At 38.8% G+C, this 20,602-nt stretch overlaps 1 protein-coding gene across 9 annotated transcripts in view; it reads right to left on the bottom strand.

Moving 5' to 3' along the window:
* The window catches only part of FHOD3 (formin homology 2 domain containing 3), a 428,715-nt gene that overhangs the window by 242,171 nt on the left and 165,942 nt on the right, over window positions 1-20,602 (bottom strand). For all 9 annotated transcript variants that reach the window (XR_013773704.1, XM_079301479.1, XM_079301473.1 and 6 more), the window contains exon 4: window positions 6,466-6,533. Coding sequence is in view for 8 of the 9 variants with exons in the window: in XM_079301479.1 (XP_079157605.1) it covers window positions 6,466-6,533 (68 nt within the window). In the remaining variant the exon portion in view is untranslated. The remainder of the gene's footprint in view (window positions 1-6,465; window positions 6,534-20,602) is intronic.

The raw sequence follows: 20,602 nt of genomic DNA, 5'->3' as shown, positions 1-20,602 counted from the left end.
AAAAAATGTGGGGGAAACTTGGGTTAATGAAAAACTCAACATGAGCCATCAATGTGCACTGGTAGCCCAGAAAGCCAGGTGTATCCTGGGCTGCACCCAAAGCAGCAAGGCCAGCAGGGCGCGGGCGAGGATTCCACCCTCTGCTCTGCTCTGGTGAGACCCATCTGGAGTGCTGTGCACAGCTCAGGTGTCCTCAACATAAGAAAAATATGGAACTGTCAGAGCAAGCCCAGAGGGGGCCATGAAGTGGATCAGAGGACTGGAGCACCTACAAAACCAGACCAAGAGAGTTGGGGCTGGTCAGCCTGGAGAAGGTGTCATGGAAACCTCATAGCAACCTTCCAGTATCTGAAGAGAGCATGCAGGGAAGTCAAAGAGGGATTCTTCAACAGGAACTGTAATGATAGGACAAGAAGTAATGGGTAAAAACTGAAAGAGGGGAAATTTAAGTAAGACCAAGGAGAAAAATCTGCTTGCAGTCTTTCACGTTCACATTTTTCTGATAGATAACAAGTCAGTGAAAAACATTTATTGGCACCTAACACGTAGGGAAGGAAAGAGAAATTTGCACGACTAAGACAAAAAACAGATTCCTTCAGTGGATGTAACACTGTGGATGTAAAAACTCCAAAAATTACTGTTGTCTTAAGTTAATTAAAGACAAAATTTAGAGAGGAAAGGGTCCTTAGCCTGCACAACAAAGTTGCTCCCATGTCACACATTCTTAAAGTTTTCTTTCTTCAATTACCAAGATTGAATTATTGTGATCCTGCCTGATCTTCACCACTATCTTCTTCAAAAAAGTTTTATTTCCCCTTTACTCTGAACACGGTGCTTTCCTTCTTCTGTTACCTCAGTCATTAACTTCATTACTTCCACATAACCTGCCTGATTCCTGCATCTTATGAGGAGCTGCAAGTAGAAAGCCACTCTATTGTGATAATACAATGTTTAATTCTAGTGCTCACAGTGAACTTTGTAGCTGGGATGATGCCATGTTCCCATGAGAAAAATCCCAGAGTTATCATCAAGGTCTACTACTGAAAATGTTGGGCTGCCTTTTTGGGTTGTACAGAACAATAAACTGAGAGAGAACTGAACTGTGCTACAATTCTTAAAACAGGCTGAAAGAGAGAACACAGAAAAGAAACTGTGCTCCTATTTAACATGTTGAATAATTGGTAAGCACCTCTCTGCCTTCAATATTTAATTTTTTCAGTTACTAAGCCTAGATGATTAGAAAATCTTTTTTTCTCTTATAACCTCCCCCCCCTTCCCCGTGAGTGCAAGAAGCAAATAAGCAAAAATAAGTCACATCTCAGTCTCACATTAGGTTATTGGATTATTAGGCAGAAAATCTTTGGTTGCTTCCCCCCTCATAATGGCATTTAGTGGGAAATTAACAAAAAAAAAAACTTCTGCTGTACCTATCTCTGTTTACCACAGTCTATCTCCTTATATACACTCAACCACCAGATAAAAACAGCGTTGAAAGTAAACACATTTTATGCCACTGACTTGATGGGGACAGAATTTCATTTTTTGCACCTTTCACAGATAGCAGATACATCAACACACTTGTATTTGTCCTCCCAGTTAACAGCAGAATCCAAAAATTCCCAGAAAAGTCACTTGGAGCAGACCCTACCAGGAATATTCTTCATGGAAGACAAGCAGCACATCGAAAAACATTAGGGCATTGTATTACATATCTGAGGAAGGTAAAGTAGACAGGGGATCATACTAAACAATATTTCCTGTTCCAATTCAAATATTCACTTGTGATTAGAGAATGAATACTGGTACCTTCCCCAGTTTTAGGCTATCTTTATGGTATAAGAAGTTCACATTTTTTTCTCTCATTAAGAACTGTAACATTATCTAAATATGAAGAAGTCACTCTACCTGCTAATTAAATTGAGAAACTAATTTTGTCATTTAATGTGTCATATCTTTTTTATTTATAATCTCTAAACAGTAATGAGACATCTCCTTCAAAAAGAGGATTAAATAGATGTGCAAACTTCTACTTAGAACTATGGTGAATTTGAGTTGCGAAGGAAATGAAGGTTTCTCTTTTTCATGACTTAACAAGAACCCTTCCAAGAGGCTCTTAAAGGGGAGAGGTGGCAGGCAGCCTCCTCACAAGTGATGACAGCAGCCCCTAAATCAAGTGTCACACAGCTTCAAACCCTAAGGAGTCATCAGTCATGCCTGCAGGAGAGGAAGGAGCAGCCTCCTTCCTTGAGATCAATGAGGCAAACACAGAATACTCCTTCTGCACTCCTAAGGATGATTGATGACTCCTCAGCAGCTGAAGTGTGTGACATTTGATTTCACTCGCTGATAAGATTGTGTCTTCTAAACACCTTCTAGTTAATGTTTCCAGGGCCCCCACATAGCTGTTCTTTGTGACATTTTTTAACACAAAGCTGAATTGTTCAATGATTAATGAATTTCTCAACAACAGACTAAAATTCTGTAAGAGAATTTTGTAACTGTGTCCCTTGATACTCTGATCATGACACAAAACAGGAATCTAGGCTCCTTAAGAAAAGTAATGGGAGATCTTCTGCACCTGTCAAATGACACTTGTAGGCGAAATAATCCTAAAAAATAACTATTTTTTTTTTCCTGAAGACTTTAACATATACACTTGAGATCTGCTATTCAGAAAACCTAATGTATTGATATTGATTAAAAATATTTTCCAAAACTTTTAGAAGCAATTTTCCACAAGGCTATTGATACCAACATACTTGCAATGTACTTTATGGCTTTTTTATTTTTCTTACAGCACCATATTCTTTTCCAGTTATATCCTTTTTTGAATTGATGCAATCAGCATGATTTGAAACTATGCTTTGTAACTACAAGGTAAAATTCCTTATAGGTTCTAAAGCATGCCTGCTTTGTTTTATATCCTGTTGTATCACAGGCCATGTTTAATAAACTTTTTTAATAATCACTTAAATCTCACAGCACTATTTACATTTATTTTTGTGGTATTGCTCAATTTTTTTTTTTTTTTGTTTTTTTGTTTTTAAGACTGATATTGAATTAAATGCTTTAAACAGATGCATTTTTAACTCTCTTATGAAAGGAAGAATGTTCTTTGAGCCTGATTTTCTAAGTGCCATGTTTGGCTGGATTCTGTTTAATGCCTTTGGAAGCTGAAGCACTTTGCACAAAAATCATGAGCTTTTGATAAATACAAGAACCAGGCAACTTGGAAGTCTGTCAGAAAATCCATTCAAAAGGAGAGAAACTGTAGTGGTTGTCAATCATATCTTACTCTGTAGGTTTGTTTGTCAAAAAGCATACTGGTAAACAGAGGAAGAAAACTGCAATACAATCCAGAAAAAGATGATGACTGTGGCTCTCTCACCCTTCAGAATGAATGACTGGAACAGAATGGCAATGCTGTCAAAGAAAAATGCTCCACATAACCTTTATCATTTTGCCAAAAGCAGCCCACCAGAAGAAATCAAAGAGAAATTCCAAGTGTGGACTTGCCAAACGAATCTTTCATCTAAATTTTGAAACAAAGGCACTGCTCTTGCCAAACACTGCTAAGCTTTGCTGAGGACTCACGTGAAAAATCAAGAGCTCCGACTATTTGGAATCCAAATTCAATGTAAAACTTGGGCATATTCCCAATTAATGCAAATGAGAGACTGCACACTACCTTGAAGGTCTTTAAATTAAAAGTGATTCTGACATAGAACTGTGCCAAACTAAGTCAGCAATGATGAAATTATAAAAAAATGCTGTTATAAACTGTCCTGGCACTTAAAGACATGATGAAGTCTCCATAACACTCTGAAAACTTGTTATTATAAAAACACTCTTTTTAAGTCAACATTTTTTTTCCAAAATTTTACACTCTCAAGGAATTTGAAATACTGTCTATAATGGCATACAAAATAAAAAAATATATTTATGTTGAAAAACACACTTTAAAAAACTTTTACAATAATGATAAATTTCTAATGCTGACATACTTACATGTCATATTAAAAAAAAAAAAAAAAAAAAAAGACAAAGAAAAAAGGAAAAAGAAAGAACTGCAACAGCTTTTCTTCCTAAAATTGATACAAAAATTACATCACATTCTCTCTCATGGTTCATTATGAGATAGACTAAAACCATAATCAAAGGACGCCTTAGCAATGCTATTGTCAAGGACAGCAAAGCTGGCAGGCAAACCTGGGTTGATGGGGCTTGTTTTCCAATTGAAAGTGTACTACCTCAAATATTTGAGCATATTCTATGAATATTCTCCAGCCTGAGGAACACCGTCCAAGTGTCCCCTAAGAGAACCTGTATTTTAAGAGTATATGTAGATTTTTTAAGGGTATGATTGCCCAGCAATTAGCCACAGTTCCAACAGAAAGAGCTTCTTTATGTGCTAACTGGTAATTCCCAAATTCCTTTTCATACCATATACATTAAAAAACAAGAAAGTTAAGTTCTTCAAGGAAAATTATGTCCTGAAACATTCAGAAAAGTTTCACTTAAAATTAAATTCAGACACAGATATGGGTCGTGTGCTTCACTTTCCCCTTCTCTCTCATTATTCTTCAACACGGTCAACTCCTTAAATTAACTAGGATAAATATTTAAACAGCATTTTCATTAAAATATCTGATCAGCTAGAAGTGGCGGGTTCTCTGAGAGCACTGAGCACTTGTGTTCAGAAATTTCTACTAGACTTTAAACAACCTATGGGGAAGAGGAAATTTATGAAAACTGGGAGAATTCATGATGGAAGTGCATGGGAGGTGCAGGATGGCTGGGAAGGGAGGCTTAGCACTCATTGCTAAATATGTGTGAGTGCCCAGATTATCTGTGCAATGCATAAATGCAGAGAAACACAAATATTTCCCAGAAACAGCTGAGGTGCACAGAAAGAGAAGAAACCAGAGAAGACTCTTGGAAATCTGCCTGATTTCCTGTGAGCACACAGTCCATATGCTTGGCAAGCTCACAGGGAAACCCAACTTGCATCCTTGTGACTCTCAAGCAGTCTCCCTCTGGGAATGAGGGACAATGTTTCTTGAAGCGACAATGGTTTTCCCAATCTGCACTCATGAGATGACAAGACTCTTTTGAACTAGAACTCCTTCTTTGTCCAAAAACTTCAAAATTTAGGGACATTTTTCTGACCCAGACCACATCTTCAACTACCAAAATTGAGCATTAAACAGTCCACCCTTCACCACTCACTCCTATTGTTTAGAAAATTTTAATTCTGGCATTTTCTAAAATCTAAATGCTTAACTTTGAAACCTATAAAAAGGATTATGTGCTTAGAAAATTTGCAATTCTGCAGTCTTTCAGATTTCTTAAATGTTTTTATTCTTCTTAGAATAAATGTCTATTTAAAACAAAGCAAAAATGTTCAATTACAAGTTTGAAATCTTTCCACCTATCCATTATAGCTAAAAAAAGGACTGTAGGTTGTCATCCTCCATTTGGATCCATAGTAAAGAAAGAGAAGTGCTCCTCTTATTCTTCTCACTTATATTTACTGAAAATATAATGTCTTAAATTAATTCCATTTTAGAATCACATTGTGAGTGTGCTCTAATTCTCACAGATGGGGTTTTCTTTCACTTTTCCTGACCTCTTCTCTCCAACAAGTTTCCTTGCAGTCTCTTGCAATTTTCCCCCAAGTCTCTCTCCTTATCCAATAAAACCAATCTGAAATCCAAGATTTTAATTCAAGCAAATTTCTTACCAACCACACCACTTGTCTATCACATCATCTACTTCCCCACAGGACCCAAAATCCTGCAGATTTCAGGTTTCCCGCATAAGTGAACATTCACATTTAATTCCATGCCCTTCCTAAAAATGATCAGTCATCACCGTATCCTCCTCTGTTCAATCAAGCATCTTTCTGGCTTATGAGTAAATCTTTTCCTCTAAACTCAGTCTAAATTCAAACACATTCAAAGACCTCCCAGTGCATTTTGGTTCCCCATTAGAACTGTTGCATGTCTCCCACAAGTCTTTTCAGTTTTTGATGTGGCTTAAACCCAGGCTATTTGTCCATTATCAGGCCAACACTGGGCCATCACCCTAACCCATGGTTTCCCTGGCTCACCTTTTCAAATTTCCCTGAGTCTTCCAATATTAAGATATGCCACTGTCTAAAGAGCAGTCTAAATTTCCACCTAAGAGTTTAAATTTTCTTGTCTTCTCTCCTGACAGGTTTACACTACTCATTCTGCCATTACACCACGTCTGGTCCTTCTGCCATACTGAAGGAACATGGGAAGGTTTGCAGATCATAAAAATAAAAGACCCTAAGAAGGAATTCGCTAATTCCAAATTACAAATGAAGTCTTAAAAGTCTCTTTTGCCAGAAACTGTAAGTTATTAACTAAATTTTAAAAATACAAAAGAAAATTCAAATTCATGTTCAAATCACAGAGTACACAGCTATTACTTGCTCACCTGAAATATTTGTTTCAAGGAAAAAAGTGCCCGTCTCAGCTCCCGTCCACTGGAATTGTAAAGTTTTTCTGGGAAAACAAAATAAGACAACAGAAAAAACGTCAGCATAAACAAAACTGACAACACAGCAAGAATGTAGTACAGCTTCTGAAAGAATCATAGAATCCACTTCCCATCAGGCAGAATTCTCTTAAAAAAATTAGCTTTTAAAAATATAGATATAGGACTTATTCATTAAATCAGCATGTAAACAGGATTTAGTTGTTTACAACTCAAAATGGCATCTCCCAGGTAAATTCACAATAACTTCAACAAGATCAGTGAGAAACAATTATCTCTGGAGTTTTTGAAAATGCTTAGAAATACTGTTCTTTCTTCATTAAGGTAAATTTAGGGTTTACTGAAAGTACCAGATTAACCTCAAAAGACTCGGCTGAGACCCCTCTTTGCCTTTGTTATCAAAGTAGAGCCACTGAATCCCATCCTTGACTGGCTTCCCTCTAGACATTCTTTTCTCATGTTCTCATTTTTCTATTGTTAAATCCTTTCTCCAATAGCAATGAACGTTAATACCAGAAATAGTCGGACAGTCTGTTCTTAGCATAATTCAAAACAGTGTTTTATTCTCCTGAAAACTGATCTTGACCTTTTTCTAAATGAAGCAGAAGCCTTCTTTTCATCATCCAATACTGAAATGTATTACTTCATTTATTCCCCTACTAATGCATTCCCACAGAAATAATTTAAAGACAAAAGCAACTCTGCTATCTTTTTGAACCATGCTACAATGTTTGTGCCTTTAGAAGAAGTCTTGGGCTGTGCATCTCAAGTCTGTTGTTGCAAATTTGTGACTGTGCAGGGACAGAGCAGAAGGTAAACTCTTCAAATCTTCCTGATCTGCTACACTTAGTGTATCTGATAGAGACATTATGCAACACTTCTAGAGTCCTAAATTTATTACACTACTGCAATCTAAGGTCAATGACAAAGGAATATCAAATTTTCTCAGTGACATACTTTGCCTCACCCACAAATCATCATGAAAGCCCCCTCTCTGCAATGGATAGTGACCAGTAGGCCCTGAGATAAAAGCTGGAATGCCCATGGAATGATAATATTCTTATTAGAAAATTAAATTCCAAACCTCAACATTTCATTTCTTACTTTATCTTGTCTATTTCTCTTTCAATCACCACTTTACACTATGGACTAAATTAAATTTTATTGCCCTCAGTCAGAAGTTGCAAAAAATGGACTACCATTTGAAGATTCAATGCATTTATAACTCAGTCATCATTTTTTTACTTCAATCAAGGTAGGTGGTGTTCAATTTTAGGAAAAAAACATTTCTTATTCCCAACAGTCATCTTCAACCAAAGGAAAATTATGAGCTAAAATGTCAGCAGAACTAACACTTTTTTTTTTTAACTTTGAAAGTAATTTTGTTCATCCCTAATTGCCTCTGATTTCAAAGGCAGAATGTACAGAGCTGGCAAAACTATTGTTGTTGTAAGTTGTCTCCTTTCTTGCACTTTTTATAGATCCTTGACAAAACATTGGAGGAACAGATTTCACTTCAAGCCATAAACTTAGAGGCATACTTTAATTACTCTCACTTAAAAATGCACTGGCATGTGGGACCACATTTCTTGGCAGGATAAAGAGTAATTTTGTCAGGAAAGCCTAAAGAATAATAAAGATCTTCTAAGACCCAGTCCGTCAACTTTACGTGCCACATTACACAAAATATTCCTTTTTGAAAGTTACCTCCATCTGGCATTTGTTATTACTAATTTCCCTCTATTCATACATAATTCACCAGCATCATTATGAGCCGAATGTCTCCAAACAAGGCAGTGCATTATCATCTTAATTAAGAGAGGCACCACTTCTTAAAGTCCTGGCAACTTTGTACATAAATATCAATGTCCTAACAAATGCCATCTGTTGGTCTTGGTCTAAAACAGAAATCATCATCCAGCCTGGGGTGAAGTCCTAACAAACCATTGTTATGATACCATAACACTGGTTGTTTCATTGGTGCGTGAAGATTTTTGGTACATCTCAGAGGAACAATGCTGAACATTTTTTCTCCTTGGTCTTTTCACAGTGCATAACCTCATCCTTGGCAGGCAGCACAAACAATGCTCTCCCTGCTCGTCTGTAGCAAAGAGGACAGAAGTTACAGACTGCAGCTCAAAAATGGAGTCTGTTGTTAGAGTTAAGAACCAACAACTACAAGTACCAAGTCTGACAACAGTTGTGGCACGTGTCACAAATGTTTGAGGTGGGCTGAAAATCCATCTGAGGAGTGTCTGTCCAGGTAAGCCATCTCACTTCTGACATCTTCTACCAGAGACAATGTACTCTCACAGGTACCTCCTCACACAGAGCTGACCTTATTCAAGCAGCTCAAAGATACAAGTCCACAGCATCTTCACCTGTTACTCTACACACAGGAAACACACTCTCTGCATAAGTCTTGACATCCACTTCTACAGCCACCAGAAACATTCACTGACCATAACCCAAGAAGGAAAGTGAGGTGGCCATGCTACATCGGAAGATGCTTTGGTTTAGAAAACCTCAGTCCAGGATGAACCTCACTCAGAGCAGGAAAGCCTGTGTAAGCCAAGGTATTGCACTGACCCTTAAAAAAGCTTGTACTTTTATTGTGTGTGCTGTTTTTCAGATTACAGCTGGGAGATTTTTCAAGGCCTTAGAGAATTCCCACTTGTTAACAGTAACTTTAGCATCTCATGCACCTCAGGCGCATTCTGAAAGCTCTAGACTGCAACTGAAGCTACAAATATGCATCAGCAGAAACTGAAAGGCAAAAATCAGTTCTGAACTCTTTTCCTATGGTATAGAAAAAAAAAATAAACAAAAAAAAAGAGAGAGAGAAAAAGCCACATTTGCTTACAATGTTTTCACATTGCAGATTCAGAAACTAGATAGCAAATGCTTTTTAATGTTAGTTTTACGCAAGCAGTTTAAATGTTGCCCTCTGAAGCAGACTAAGAAATAACTTTCCATGTTAAAGCACAGAGATCCCGAATTCCCATAGTACCTCCTGGGTAAGTTGTGTGTAAGTGAAACACATGATGCCTACAGCTTTGAAACAGGAGTCTAACCTGCTACTATCCCCAAAACCAGACAATTCTTAGGAATTGTGCTCCAAGGAAAGTTCACAAGACTCACATGTGCACCGCTTTGCTAAAAGGTGTCAGATAAGTTTGAATATGTACACCAAGACTGCTTTACATGAGAAAAACAACCTCTGAATTTCAAGCAGGAATATGTGCTGCTACCTCTCCCTGCAACTTCTCTGGCCCTTTGGTAAAACACATTTCCTGTCCTTTGCCAGGCCAGGTGCAGGCTGGAGACATTCTACATTCATATACTTCAGGGTAAGACAAAAGTGGGAGTTTGTGATAATAGGTAGACTTCATCTACCTATTAAGGATGGTGACAGCTGTGTGCTAATAAGTGCAGCCACTTTTACTACTTTTCTTCAAGAAATGAAGAGCTGCATCCGCAGCTGTGAAATAGTTTTAATTGCATATCCACAGATGACAGAAAATTCCCCTTGTGGTTCCCTCTGACGTTAACACTAGAGGGCACTGCTTATTTTTATAAAAGAAAAAGCATTCTGCTCCTCCATGAGCTTCCCACTGATAGAGCAACACTCTTTGGGATGCAGAGTTGGTTCTCCATTAACCTTGAAACCCTGTTTTTAATCTGTAGACTGTAAGATATCCTATGAAATTAAAAAGCATCAACACCACCAATCTCTTTCAAAATCAGAGTAAGCTTTTTTGAAACTGATAGAAAACCAGGTGGGATTGAATTTTATTTACCTTTCTGCAAAAACCAAGAGTCACATTTATTAAACTCTCCTTCACATCATAGCAGAGAGGTGTATGTCCTTGAAAGAGAGAGATTCCCTTAGCTCAGCACTTGTTTCTAGAGGCAGAGAATCACAGATAACCAGACTTGTGGTAGAGACAGACACGTGTGACAGGTAACAACTTCCAAGTGACCATGGTTAAGAGAAACATTTATGCTCTAAAAGAAAGATACTATTCATTACTCTGTATTTTCGCTTGTTTTTACTTTTGTGAAAAACAACTCAGGCTAAGAGAAAAGAGATTCCTATAGGTGAATTTGGTACAAATGTAGCATTGGAGGGAAGGCAGTTTGGCTTGAAATCAACATCTTTTCAGAAAGGAAGAGAAGTCTTTACAGATATTTTATCAGACAACTTGCAGCTTTCAAACTGATTCTATATTTTCAAATATGATTGTCAGAGGCTCAAACTTCATTGGGTTTTCACCTCCTTTGACTACATGGGATTTTAAAAAGAAAATAATAATTTGTTCTTATATTCTTAATTAAAGTACTGACTTTCCTTCTGCCTCCTATGGGGAAAAAAATGAGTCTTTTCAATCCACAGTAATAATAGAAAAAGTGGAACTGACTGAACATTGCTTGGTTCAGTCCCACGTGTTACACCTGACCTCTGACCGACAGGGTACCATCCTCCTCCCTTCCTCTTCCATCACACCCATTGAATTAGTCCCTGGGATATAGTAATTTATACAGCATCAGCCTTTTGAGCTGTTGGCAAAGGCTTGTGAACATCTGGCTGAGCACAAATGGGAGTTGCTCTGCTTCACTTACTGCTGCCTGAATGACCTCCATGTCTCCCATCCATGCCTCTTTTCTTTAAACTATAATTTCAAGATGAAGCTCCTTTCCTTACAAAAACATAAAAGGGAGATTAACTCCATATTTGATTACATTAGCAGAATACCTGGTGCAGATCCCCTTAAATGACATTTGGAACATTTCCTGCCATTCATTTTTACCTTGCATTGGACAGAAGTAGCAATATTCTCTGGCTTCCAGTACTACTTGCAAATTAGCCAGTACTTAGAAACTAAAAATTTTAATTCCTCCCCTTGCAAAAAGGAATAGAATATTATTTTAAATGCTCACTAGAAAGAAGTATTAGTGATAAAATTGAAAGGCTTTGAAAATTTAAATGAACTGCCTATCTTTCCAGCAGCACTGATAGGAAAGAAAACTTGAAAGAACAAAGAAAAGTGTTTAACTGGTAAGAAATTTTGGCATTTATTCTTTCTGTGAATACCCACACCCCATTTCTAAATTTATTACTGCACTATTCTGATTTTAAATGCATTTTATCTGAATGAATGCATATAATTGCAAAACTAAAATTCTGAGCAATACAGCAAGAAGTCAGGCAAATGGATCCACTCCTGTGAACAGGCATCAGGAACCAGCCTGGTAGACTTCACCCGAGTAGGCCCAGGGGTACATGCAGCGCTGCAGATCTATAAAACAACTGTATATAAAACTAATTAGCATAGTGTGCCAGTCTTTCACTGGATGTCAAACAAATTAAAGCAGTTCTCTAAGAAAAGACCTGGTCCTATGCCAAGAATAGGCTCCTTTCTTAGTTTTGCTTTTGTCCACGAAAGTTAGTCATAAATGTGTTGGCCAGACAAGACACTCTCCTTTTCTTCCCAGACCCTCTAGAAAATGCAGGAAAGGGATTCATTCACAGGCATATTGCCCACTATTGCATTAACACAATTGCTTCTTCTGCTTAGATTACTTTGTTTTGCATATTACAAATTTTCTTTTTTCCCTCTGAATCTGATCTTATTTTGTCTGGATAAATGGTTATGCATTAATTAGAGGACCATGTCACATGTGAACTCAAGCTACATATTCTCCCACTGATCCAGGGATAAATGATTAGCACTTAGCACAGGAAAGGAACTTTCTCACAATAAAGGACCTTAGGCCAAGCAAGTGGCTGCGTACAGATTTTGGGAAGCTGAGCCCACATCACTGTCAGCAGCGACTGCTTTGGAGGAATGTACTGGCTGCCTCCAAGGAATGCTGCCCCAGCCCCCCGGCAGAGAAAACCCTCCCTGCTCTCCTTTTCATTCAGACACACAGCAGCTGCTTAGCTAATTATCTGGGACAGTGGGTTCCCTCACTGAGCAGGGTCCTTTGCCCCCACTGGGAGAGGGGGATCCTTTGTCAGGAAAGGATCCTATTACGCCTGCATATGAGAAGAGCTCAGCTTCAAGCCTGCATCCTCATTCCCTTTCTCTGTAAAGGACCTGCAGGTGGGGAGTGGGAGGAGGGATAGACAAAATAGCCTTGGACACCCTTTCCTATCCTATACCCTAAAGCCATGCTGGCAGAGGCTCAAAGTAAAGAGTGCAAAGAGCCACCTGCAAACCCCAGGGAGCCTGTGGGTTTGGACTGACAAGCAAGGAGAACTCCAGGGCAGGATCTCCCCTGGGAATGAAAAATACCCAATTCGGCCAGCACTTCAGAGCAATTCTATACACTCATGCATGGGATTTTCTGCCTCTTTGAGAGCAGAAGCCTGGTTTCCTGACACTGCAGAAAGTACCCAGCACAAACAGCCCCTGGATTTCCACATTGCAAAACTCCCACTCTGGGAAGATGGGTTGGAGCTAATATTTTTTGAGTATTTCTCTGAAATGCCAAATATCTTAACTTCTGTCACAAGGGAATTAACATAAAAATGTCAGCAGAAGAATGATTATATGTTTAGATCCACCTAAAAACGTATCCGCTCCTGCAGGTGCAAGTGTCATCCCTCACTTCTTGCTCCTGTGTTTCTAAGAGATATGAAATGGCACTCAATCAATTGTGGGAAATGAGTAAAATATAAGAAATGTCTAGAGAATAAAGAAGAAAGACGATGACCCTGAGGATGAGCAATCAGAGACATGCAACAACAGGTCCTTTTCATTCTGAATACATAATTTCTGAATGTCCTGGTGACTCCCTTATCCTTTGTTCCAATTAGTCAGAGCTGGAGGTTCAGCATAAACTACAGTAACATGTAAAATAATTCCATGAGATTTAAAAGAAGGAGGTTTTTATGCAGATATCTGGTAGAAGGGACTTTCCAATCTTTATCGTACTCCACTGTCGTGGTTTAACCCCAGCTGGCAGCCAAGCCTCATGCAGCTCACTCCCCCACCAGTGGGATGAGGATGAGAATACAAAGTGCAACAGTGAGAAAACCTGTGGGTGAGATAAAGACAGTTTAATAGTAAGAGAAAAAACCACCCACACAAGTAAGGCAAACAAAGAATTCATTCACCAGTTCTGATGGGCAAGCAGGTGCTCAGCCATCTCCAGAAAAGCAGGGCTCCATCACACCTAACAGTGACTTGGGAAGACAAACACCGTCATTCCCAACGTTCCCCTCTTCCTCCTTCTTTCCCCAGCTTCATATGCTGACCATGACACACTATGACATGGAATGTCCCCTTTTGGTATGTTGGGGTCAGGTCTTGTGCACCCCCAGCCCCCTCGCTGATGGGGTGATACAAGAAGCAGAAAAAGCCTTGACTCTGTAAGTGCTGCTCAGTAGTAACAAACACATCCCTGGATTACCAAAAGAGTCTTCAGCAGAAATCCAAAACTCTGTCCCAAAATAGTTACTATGAAGAAAACTAACTCTACCTGAGCCAAAATCCCTCTGGCAGTGTAATAGAATTACAGTAATCTCTTCTCAACCATTTCTACTAAATTTCTGCACATTCTGCTTGTTTTCAAGCAAACCACATATCATGGATAAACCATTAGCTAGAGTTTCCCCTTTACAGAGCTCTAAATTACCACCCTTTTACCTCCATAGACCCATCCACATGGAACAAGGAAAAACATTTGTCGTGCTATCTGCACACATTATGGCAAACAAATGCCAATGATTTACACTAAAGGGAGATGTTAAAAAGCAGTTTATATAGTTAAGTGCAAAAGGAAACCTTAGTCTTCATCTGCTGGATGCAGGTGTTTACAGCTGTGGAAGATGGGGCTCTCTATGTATGTTGCACTGCATTGTGTTAAGATCCTAAAAACTGAGGGTGTCAAAACTTTGTCTTACTTCTTCCATTTCTAAATTAGTCTGTTAAGGCCCAGCTTGCTCATAACCAAGAGAAAGGACGTATAAGCTGATGTGAGCTGAGAGCAGGGTGATGTTGCTTGAGAAAAAGGGTTTGCACTTTTACTTTTAGTTTTATATGTCTATGCTCACTACTGTTTCCCCAATTCTCTAATGCAGAAACCTATGTCAGTTGTCTTTGACTGCTGCTGTGGAAAAAAGGACATAAGCAGTAAAGCCCAACAGCAGGAGAGCACAACAGCAGGTTCTACCTAACATATGAAGTAAAAATCAGAGTGGGACATTAAAACACAGTGTCAACAAGGAATCACTTAATTAAACAGAAAGCAACAGCAACAATCCCAAGAAAGGTCAATAGTTTGAGAATTTCAGTGATTCAAACACACAGGCTTTCAAAGTTAGTTGTGTCTGGAGATATAAAGAAAATGCATAGGGTGCTCATTGCCAAAAGACCTTTTTTAAACTGGATTTCAGGGTCTGGCTGGGGAAAATATTGCAGGCCAGTGTCACAAAAAGTTTTCCTGCTCTCTATGAGCCAAAAACTGTGACCGAACAGCAAGTCAGCTCTGAATCCACTTCCCACCTGGTTATCACAACAGCCTTTATTTCCAGTTCCAAATTACTTCTCTCATGGATCCCTTCTGATTTTGTAAGCTAGAATACAGAATTCGTCTTTATAGTTAGTTACATTTCCAAGTGAGTCTGATGCCTACTGATAACTTTGAACCCATGGGGACACTATGTAGGTCTATGCACACAGAACAAACTGCTCAATCAGCTCAGTCTTCTTTCTTTCCTTGAAATAAAAAGCCATATTAAAAAGTTACAGCCTTTTCAACATATTAAAAAATAAAATAGGTTGCCTCTTCAGCCTACTTATTCTAGCTATGGAACAGGCACTATAGTGTACTTCCCTACAATGATTTATTTATATAGGTCCTCTCCACTTGAATGCAAAAGGCACTAATATGCTCTTTAGCCCTGAAGTGCAGGAAACAGTACTTTGACAGCTTCAAAGGAGGGCACTTCTGCATGTCCAAAAAATGCTATGACTTCTCTCCTGTAAAAGTCAAAGGGTTACAAAAGGGAAAAGGCTACATAGCAGGGTCAAACATTACGACACCGTATTAGAGCAAGTGGTGATGGAAAAGACTTGAGAGGTCATCTTGTTCATCCTCTGCTAATGCAAAATTGTTCCCTAGAGAGTAATACAGCAGGAAAGTAGTTGTTATGCTAAAATATAGGTTACATAATTCAAGAGAATGGGGATGGGGAAAATTGCTACAGAAGAAAATAATACAGAAGAACTTACTGCTTCTTTAGAGATTACTGCAGCATAACTGAAGCTAAACCATAATTTTAAAAAGTATGTGGAGACCAACCTTTAATGTTTGTTTCAGTTTACAGCTCGGTCTCTGAGTTGCTGACCTGTGTGCTTGTGCCTAAGCCAGTACCTCCTGGATAAGAAATAATTAATAAGAACATGCTAGCCACGATTTGTCAGGTTTTATTTTATTTTAAACACAGTGCCAACATATTGCTCTGCTAGTATTAGTAAACAAAGAGCAACAAGAAAATTATAGCAACCCATCACTAAAAAAATGACAAAAAAGTGAGACACACCCTTACTATTCCTTAAATTATGGATGCCTTATCTCTGCTGACAGCTTGGCAAAAGGCAAAACGTCTGAGGGCAAAGACATTGCAGCTTTGTGCCAAAAACCTGAATGAGCACCTGAGCTTAAAGCTCATATCAAGTTTTACTGTTGCACAATACATGACAAAGTATGTCAGATGCTATCTCCAAGATCAAGTTGTTGCAGTGATCCTAAATCCAGCCTCAACAAGTGCATCAGAATTAAACTAGTCATTTCACTTCAGAGGATGCAGCCTCCATATTAACTGCATGCATTGAAGCATCAATTTGTTCAAAAATTTGGAAAGCAAGGATGAAGCCATTCATCCGATAGCACGGCAACAAGCAAAAGAGTAGCAGCAGTTCATGTTGAAAACCTGATAAAACTGCTTCTCCCCAGATTGCTGCTAGCAATTAAAACGTTGCTGGAATTTTTAAATACCTGAGCCTGCACTGCCAATGTGCATAGGAAACTCCCCAGTCTCACAGCCATGCTGCTGAAGGCAACTGATTCCAGCTCAGGAGTTTTTTGACCATTTGAAATGGCCAAGACCAAGAATCCACCACAAAATCCTCGTACACAAAAAACAGTAGATGAGCCTGTGATTGCGACACGCTTTCAGTATTAAAGATTAGTATTCAATTGTACTTCAGCAACTCTCAGAAACATCATCCACACAATCACAAAAATCCCTTCTGAAAAGCTTCCAGAGGTGACACCTAAATCCAGTGGGGCTTCATCTTTAGAATTTTTTATCACAAAATTAATTTAAAAAGAGAATAAGCAAAGAATTCCAACGTGATTATCATACCATCTTCAGGATATTTATTTCAAAATTTCATTAGATCTAGTGATGATAATATTGATTTCTAAAACAAATGTTTATAATTTAAATTCAATGTACAGACTTCCTCAGTCTGAAACTCTTGCAATATCCCGGTATAAGAGCCTCTCCTTATGTTAAGAACTTTGCTTGAAGCTGATCTTTTCTACCCTTCCTGTTCTTGTGTACATCCTCTAATCAATTCACATCTTTAAATGTGCAAACCCAGACACAGCAATACAACTAAGTCTTCACTGATTTTGATTATAGAGGACAAAGAGCATTTCAACAGACAAAGATTTGGTTTTGCTTTAGTGCTACAGTCACACAACAAAGAACAATTCCTTAAGTAATAGTCTCATAGTTCCTAGCAGACGTGATCTCAGTCAAAAACAATAAGCTCATCAAGCAGCTTTGTTCTAATAACTTAAACTGCCTTTTCCCATGTGTCTTGATGCATTTTAGAGTTTTTTGGAAGTGTTCTTCTTTAGAATACTTGAAGGATATAGTTAAATTAACAGAAATTAAATTTACAGAGATGGATTTGCAACAGAGGCAGAATGAAGAAATATCAGATGTGCAGAAGGAAAGACTGCAGCACAAATACTTTTAGCAGATGTCAAAGTAATTCAGGGTCAGCAAGTTTCCCATCATTCTGAAATTGCTGGGACATATGAAAAACGCACCATTTTGGCAACTGAAAAGCAAACCCCACAAATAAACTGGAACAGAACCACTAAGATCTCAGGCTAAATCCATGCCAATGCATGACTCTCATCTGGTGCAGATGCCAGACCAAGCACATGGCCAGTCCTCCTGCAGTAGGCTGGGGAGGCTTGGAGATCCCTGTTATCTGCTGGAGAACTCACTTCCCAGCATTCCTACTGCTGCTGCACCCTGTGCCTCGCCAGCTCCTGGGTCACACTGGCACAGGGGGGATACAGGTGGCTGGCACAACCATGACCCATCTGTTGCCCCATGTCTTACAGCAGGAGGGACAAGAACAGGCATCCCAGGAACATGGCACAGGCACCCTGAGCAGCCCAACACAAGAGGAAGGAAGGTGACACCCTGGGAAGCCAACAGTCTGGAGCTTCACAAGCTGCACACAGCAGCCCTGCAAGAGAGAACTGCTGCTGTCCTGTACTCCAGAGCCATCTCTTTGTCCTTCAGTTACTATCTTTTACTACCACTCACACTGTTGGGTATACAAAGGCTTTCTCAGACCTGGAGACACCTTTGTATTCTTTCAAGGACCTGTACATCAGACTGTGAAGATTTAACAGCAGAAGTACTTTGGTGTTTCACATCCACATAAAAATTATGTAAAAGTAGAGTACATCTGCACTTTCCAAGTACCATGATTAGGGTGAAGAGAGGTGTCCAAAGCTACATGTATTAAAATCAGGAAATTACTGATAAAAGACTGCGCTCCTCAGATAGAATTTTCCATTTTGGAAATTCTTCCCCATTTTCATAACTGAAAAATGTCTTAGATTTCCCAGAAATAAGACATATGATGCCTGTAGGGTCCAGAACAGTACAGTTGGATCTTCGAGAGAGAGTACAAAACCAGTATTGGATCATTTCATCCCTATTAACAAACACAACAACTATACACCTCTGTGCCAGATGCTTCTCTGAGCTCTGTTTGGAAAACAGTGAGTTCAGTTAAGTGCATTTGCAGCTGGAGAGAAGCTGGTATATAAATCCACCCACTGCTCTGGCAACACATTTTCCCTTTTGAAACAAAAGCTGGCTGATGCCTCTCCAAGCAATGGTGTACTGCCCATTGGGGCATCAGCTCTTCACCTCTCTCTGTCTGCAGAGACAGATGTAAGAGAGACCTTGGAGTATTCCTAGCCTCACTTGGAATGATTTCCTGCCTAAGTTTCCCCCTCAACATCTTCACACCAACAGTTTTCACAACAAATGATTTAAATGAAAAATCACTCAGGCCATGAGGTTCCTTTCCATATGGCCCCATCCTCGGCTGGATGAGGGCAGCTTCCAGGCAAGTGCAAGTTTCCAGTGTAAAAGGAAAGGCTGTCCTCACAGTGCTCCAACCATAGCACTCTGCCATGCATTTACATTTTCTAACATTCCTCAAGCACAATTTCTGTTTACCGTACCACGCGGAACCCAGCCCAAACTTGTTTAACACATGTTTGCGTTATTTATCCCAACTCATTCATCACAGTTGTAAAACATCTGGCAGATGGTGGAGCTTTTCCAGTGTGTATCAGGCCCCTTGCTTAATTCAACCGCTGATTATTTACACCTCTAAGTAATTTGACCAAAGCCACACGAAAGCATTCAGCTATACTAAATCTTTCTCTGTTTGTTATTAACTCAGTCACTGGCTGTAAAGAGCTCTACCTCTCTCTCTACTCATCTAATTAATCAGAAGAATATCTATATACACATGTATATCATATATATTAACACACATAATGTATACACATTATACACTAATGTAAAACACTAGTTAAATAAATTATATATTTATATATATACGATATGCATATTCTACTCATATAAATACAACAGTTTCTTTTTAGGAAGCTCCATGTGATAAGAAAAGCCTAATTACTACATGGATTGAATTGTCATTTATACCACAAACACATCCAGCTGCTGTGCAAAGTGTTGCCCCATGCAAAATGCACACACTACAACACAAATTAGACACATTCAGCTACTTACTGTGAATTTTTTAAAATCCCAGTTATAGGAAAAACATGGTAACATCAAAACCATGAATTCACAAAGTCACTTAGTTTAAGCACACCAAATCAGTGGGTTTTGAATCAGATCCTGAAACTGGAAAGTAAAAACTGTTCTTTCTGTGACTACTGAGCACAAGCATAGTATTTATCACCCTTTTACATCTTGCCTCTTGCAGAAGGAAGATATTTCACTATTCTTCTTGGTGTTTTTTGTTTTTGTCTTTTTTTTTTTTGCATACTTTCCATTGCTCATTAATCATACTGACACAAGTCCAACTATGAAACTAGAAGCAAGTTAACAGCTAAGACCTGCAAGAACATTAAAACGACCAAATCTTTTCTTCTGTCTAGGTATCCTAGATTAAAAAAAAAAAAAAAGGGTTCAAAAGTGTCATATGTGCTGCAGAAATTCAAGATCTGTTCACTGTTCCTGGCAAACCCTCAACTGTTTGCTGCATGGTTTGGTTGTCTCATATATTACTTTTTCTTCCCCTTTGGAAAACTGCATTTAAAACCATTATGAGCTACATCATCTCACTTTCACTTGACAGCACAGACTGGGTAGTGCAGACCTCAGAGTAAATAATTAAGTCCCTGTCCTGTCTCATTTCAGGAATCAGATGTGTCCTGGGAGTGTGAGACCAAGTAAAAGCTGGGGCAGTAAACCAAGAATGAAAGATCTCGGCTTCTCTTAAGTCAATGGTATCATGCCACTGCCTTTGAGAATCACTATGTTCCAAGGGCTAGTATGGATTTGACCCCTTTTTCTCCCTCACTTCCCACCCTATTATTATTTCTAAAGCCTATGCAGAGAGAATGGAAAATAAGGATGATGACAAGGGATGAGTACAGAAGACAGCTCTAGCAAGAAAACAATAGGGTTTGCACATCTGATTATATTCTATTACATTCAGAAAACAGGAAAATGTGGCCTCTTAGAAGAAATGCAGGATATATT

Source organism: Erithacus rubecula, assembly GCF_903797595.1.
Source record: "Erithacus rubecula genome assembly, chromosome: 3".
Lineage (NCBI taxonomy): Eukaryota > Metazoa > Chordata > Aves > Passeriformes > Muscicapidae > Erithacus > Erithacus rubecula.
Note: the sequence above shows the minus strand (reverse complement) of the source record. Positions and strands in the feature narration are given on the sequence as shown.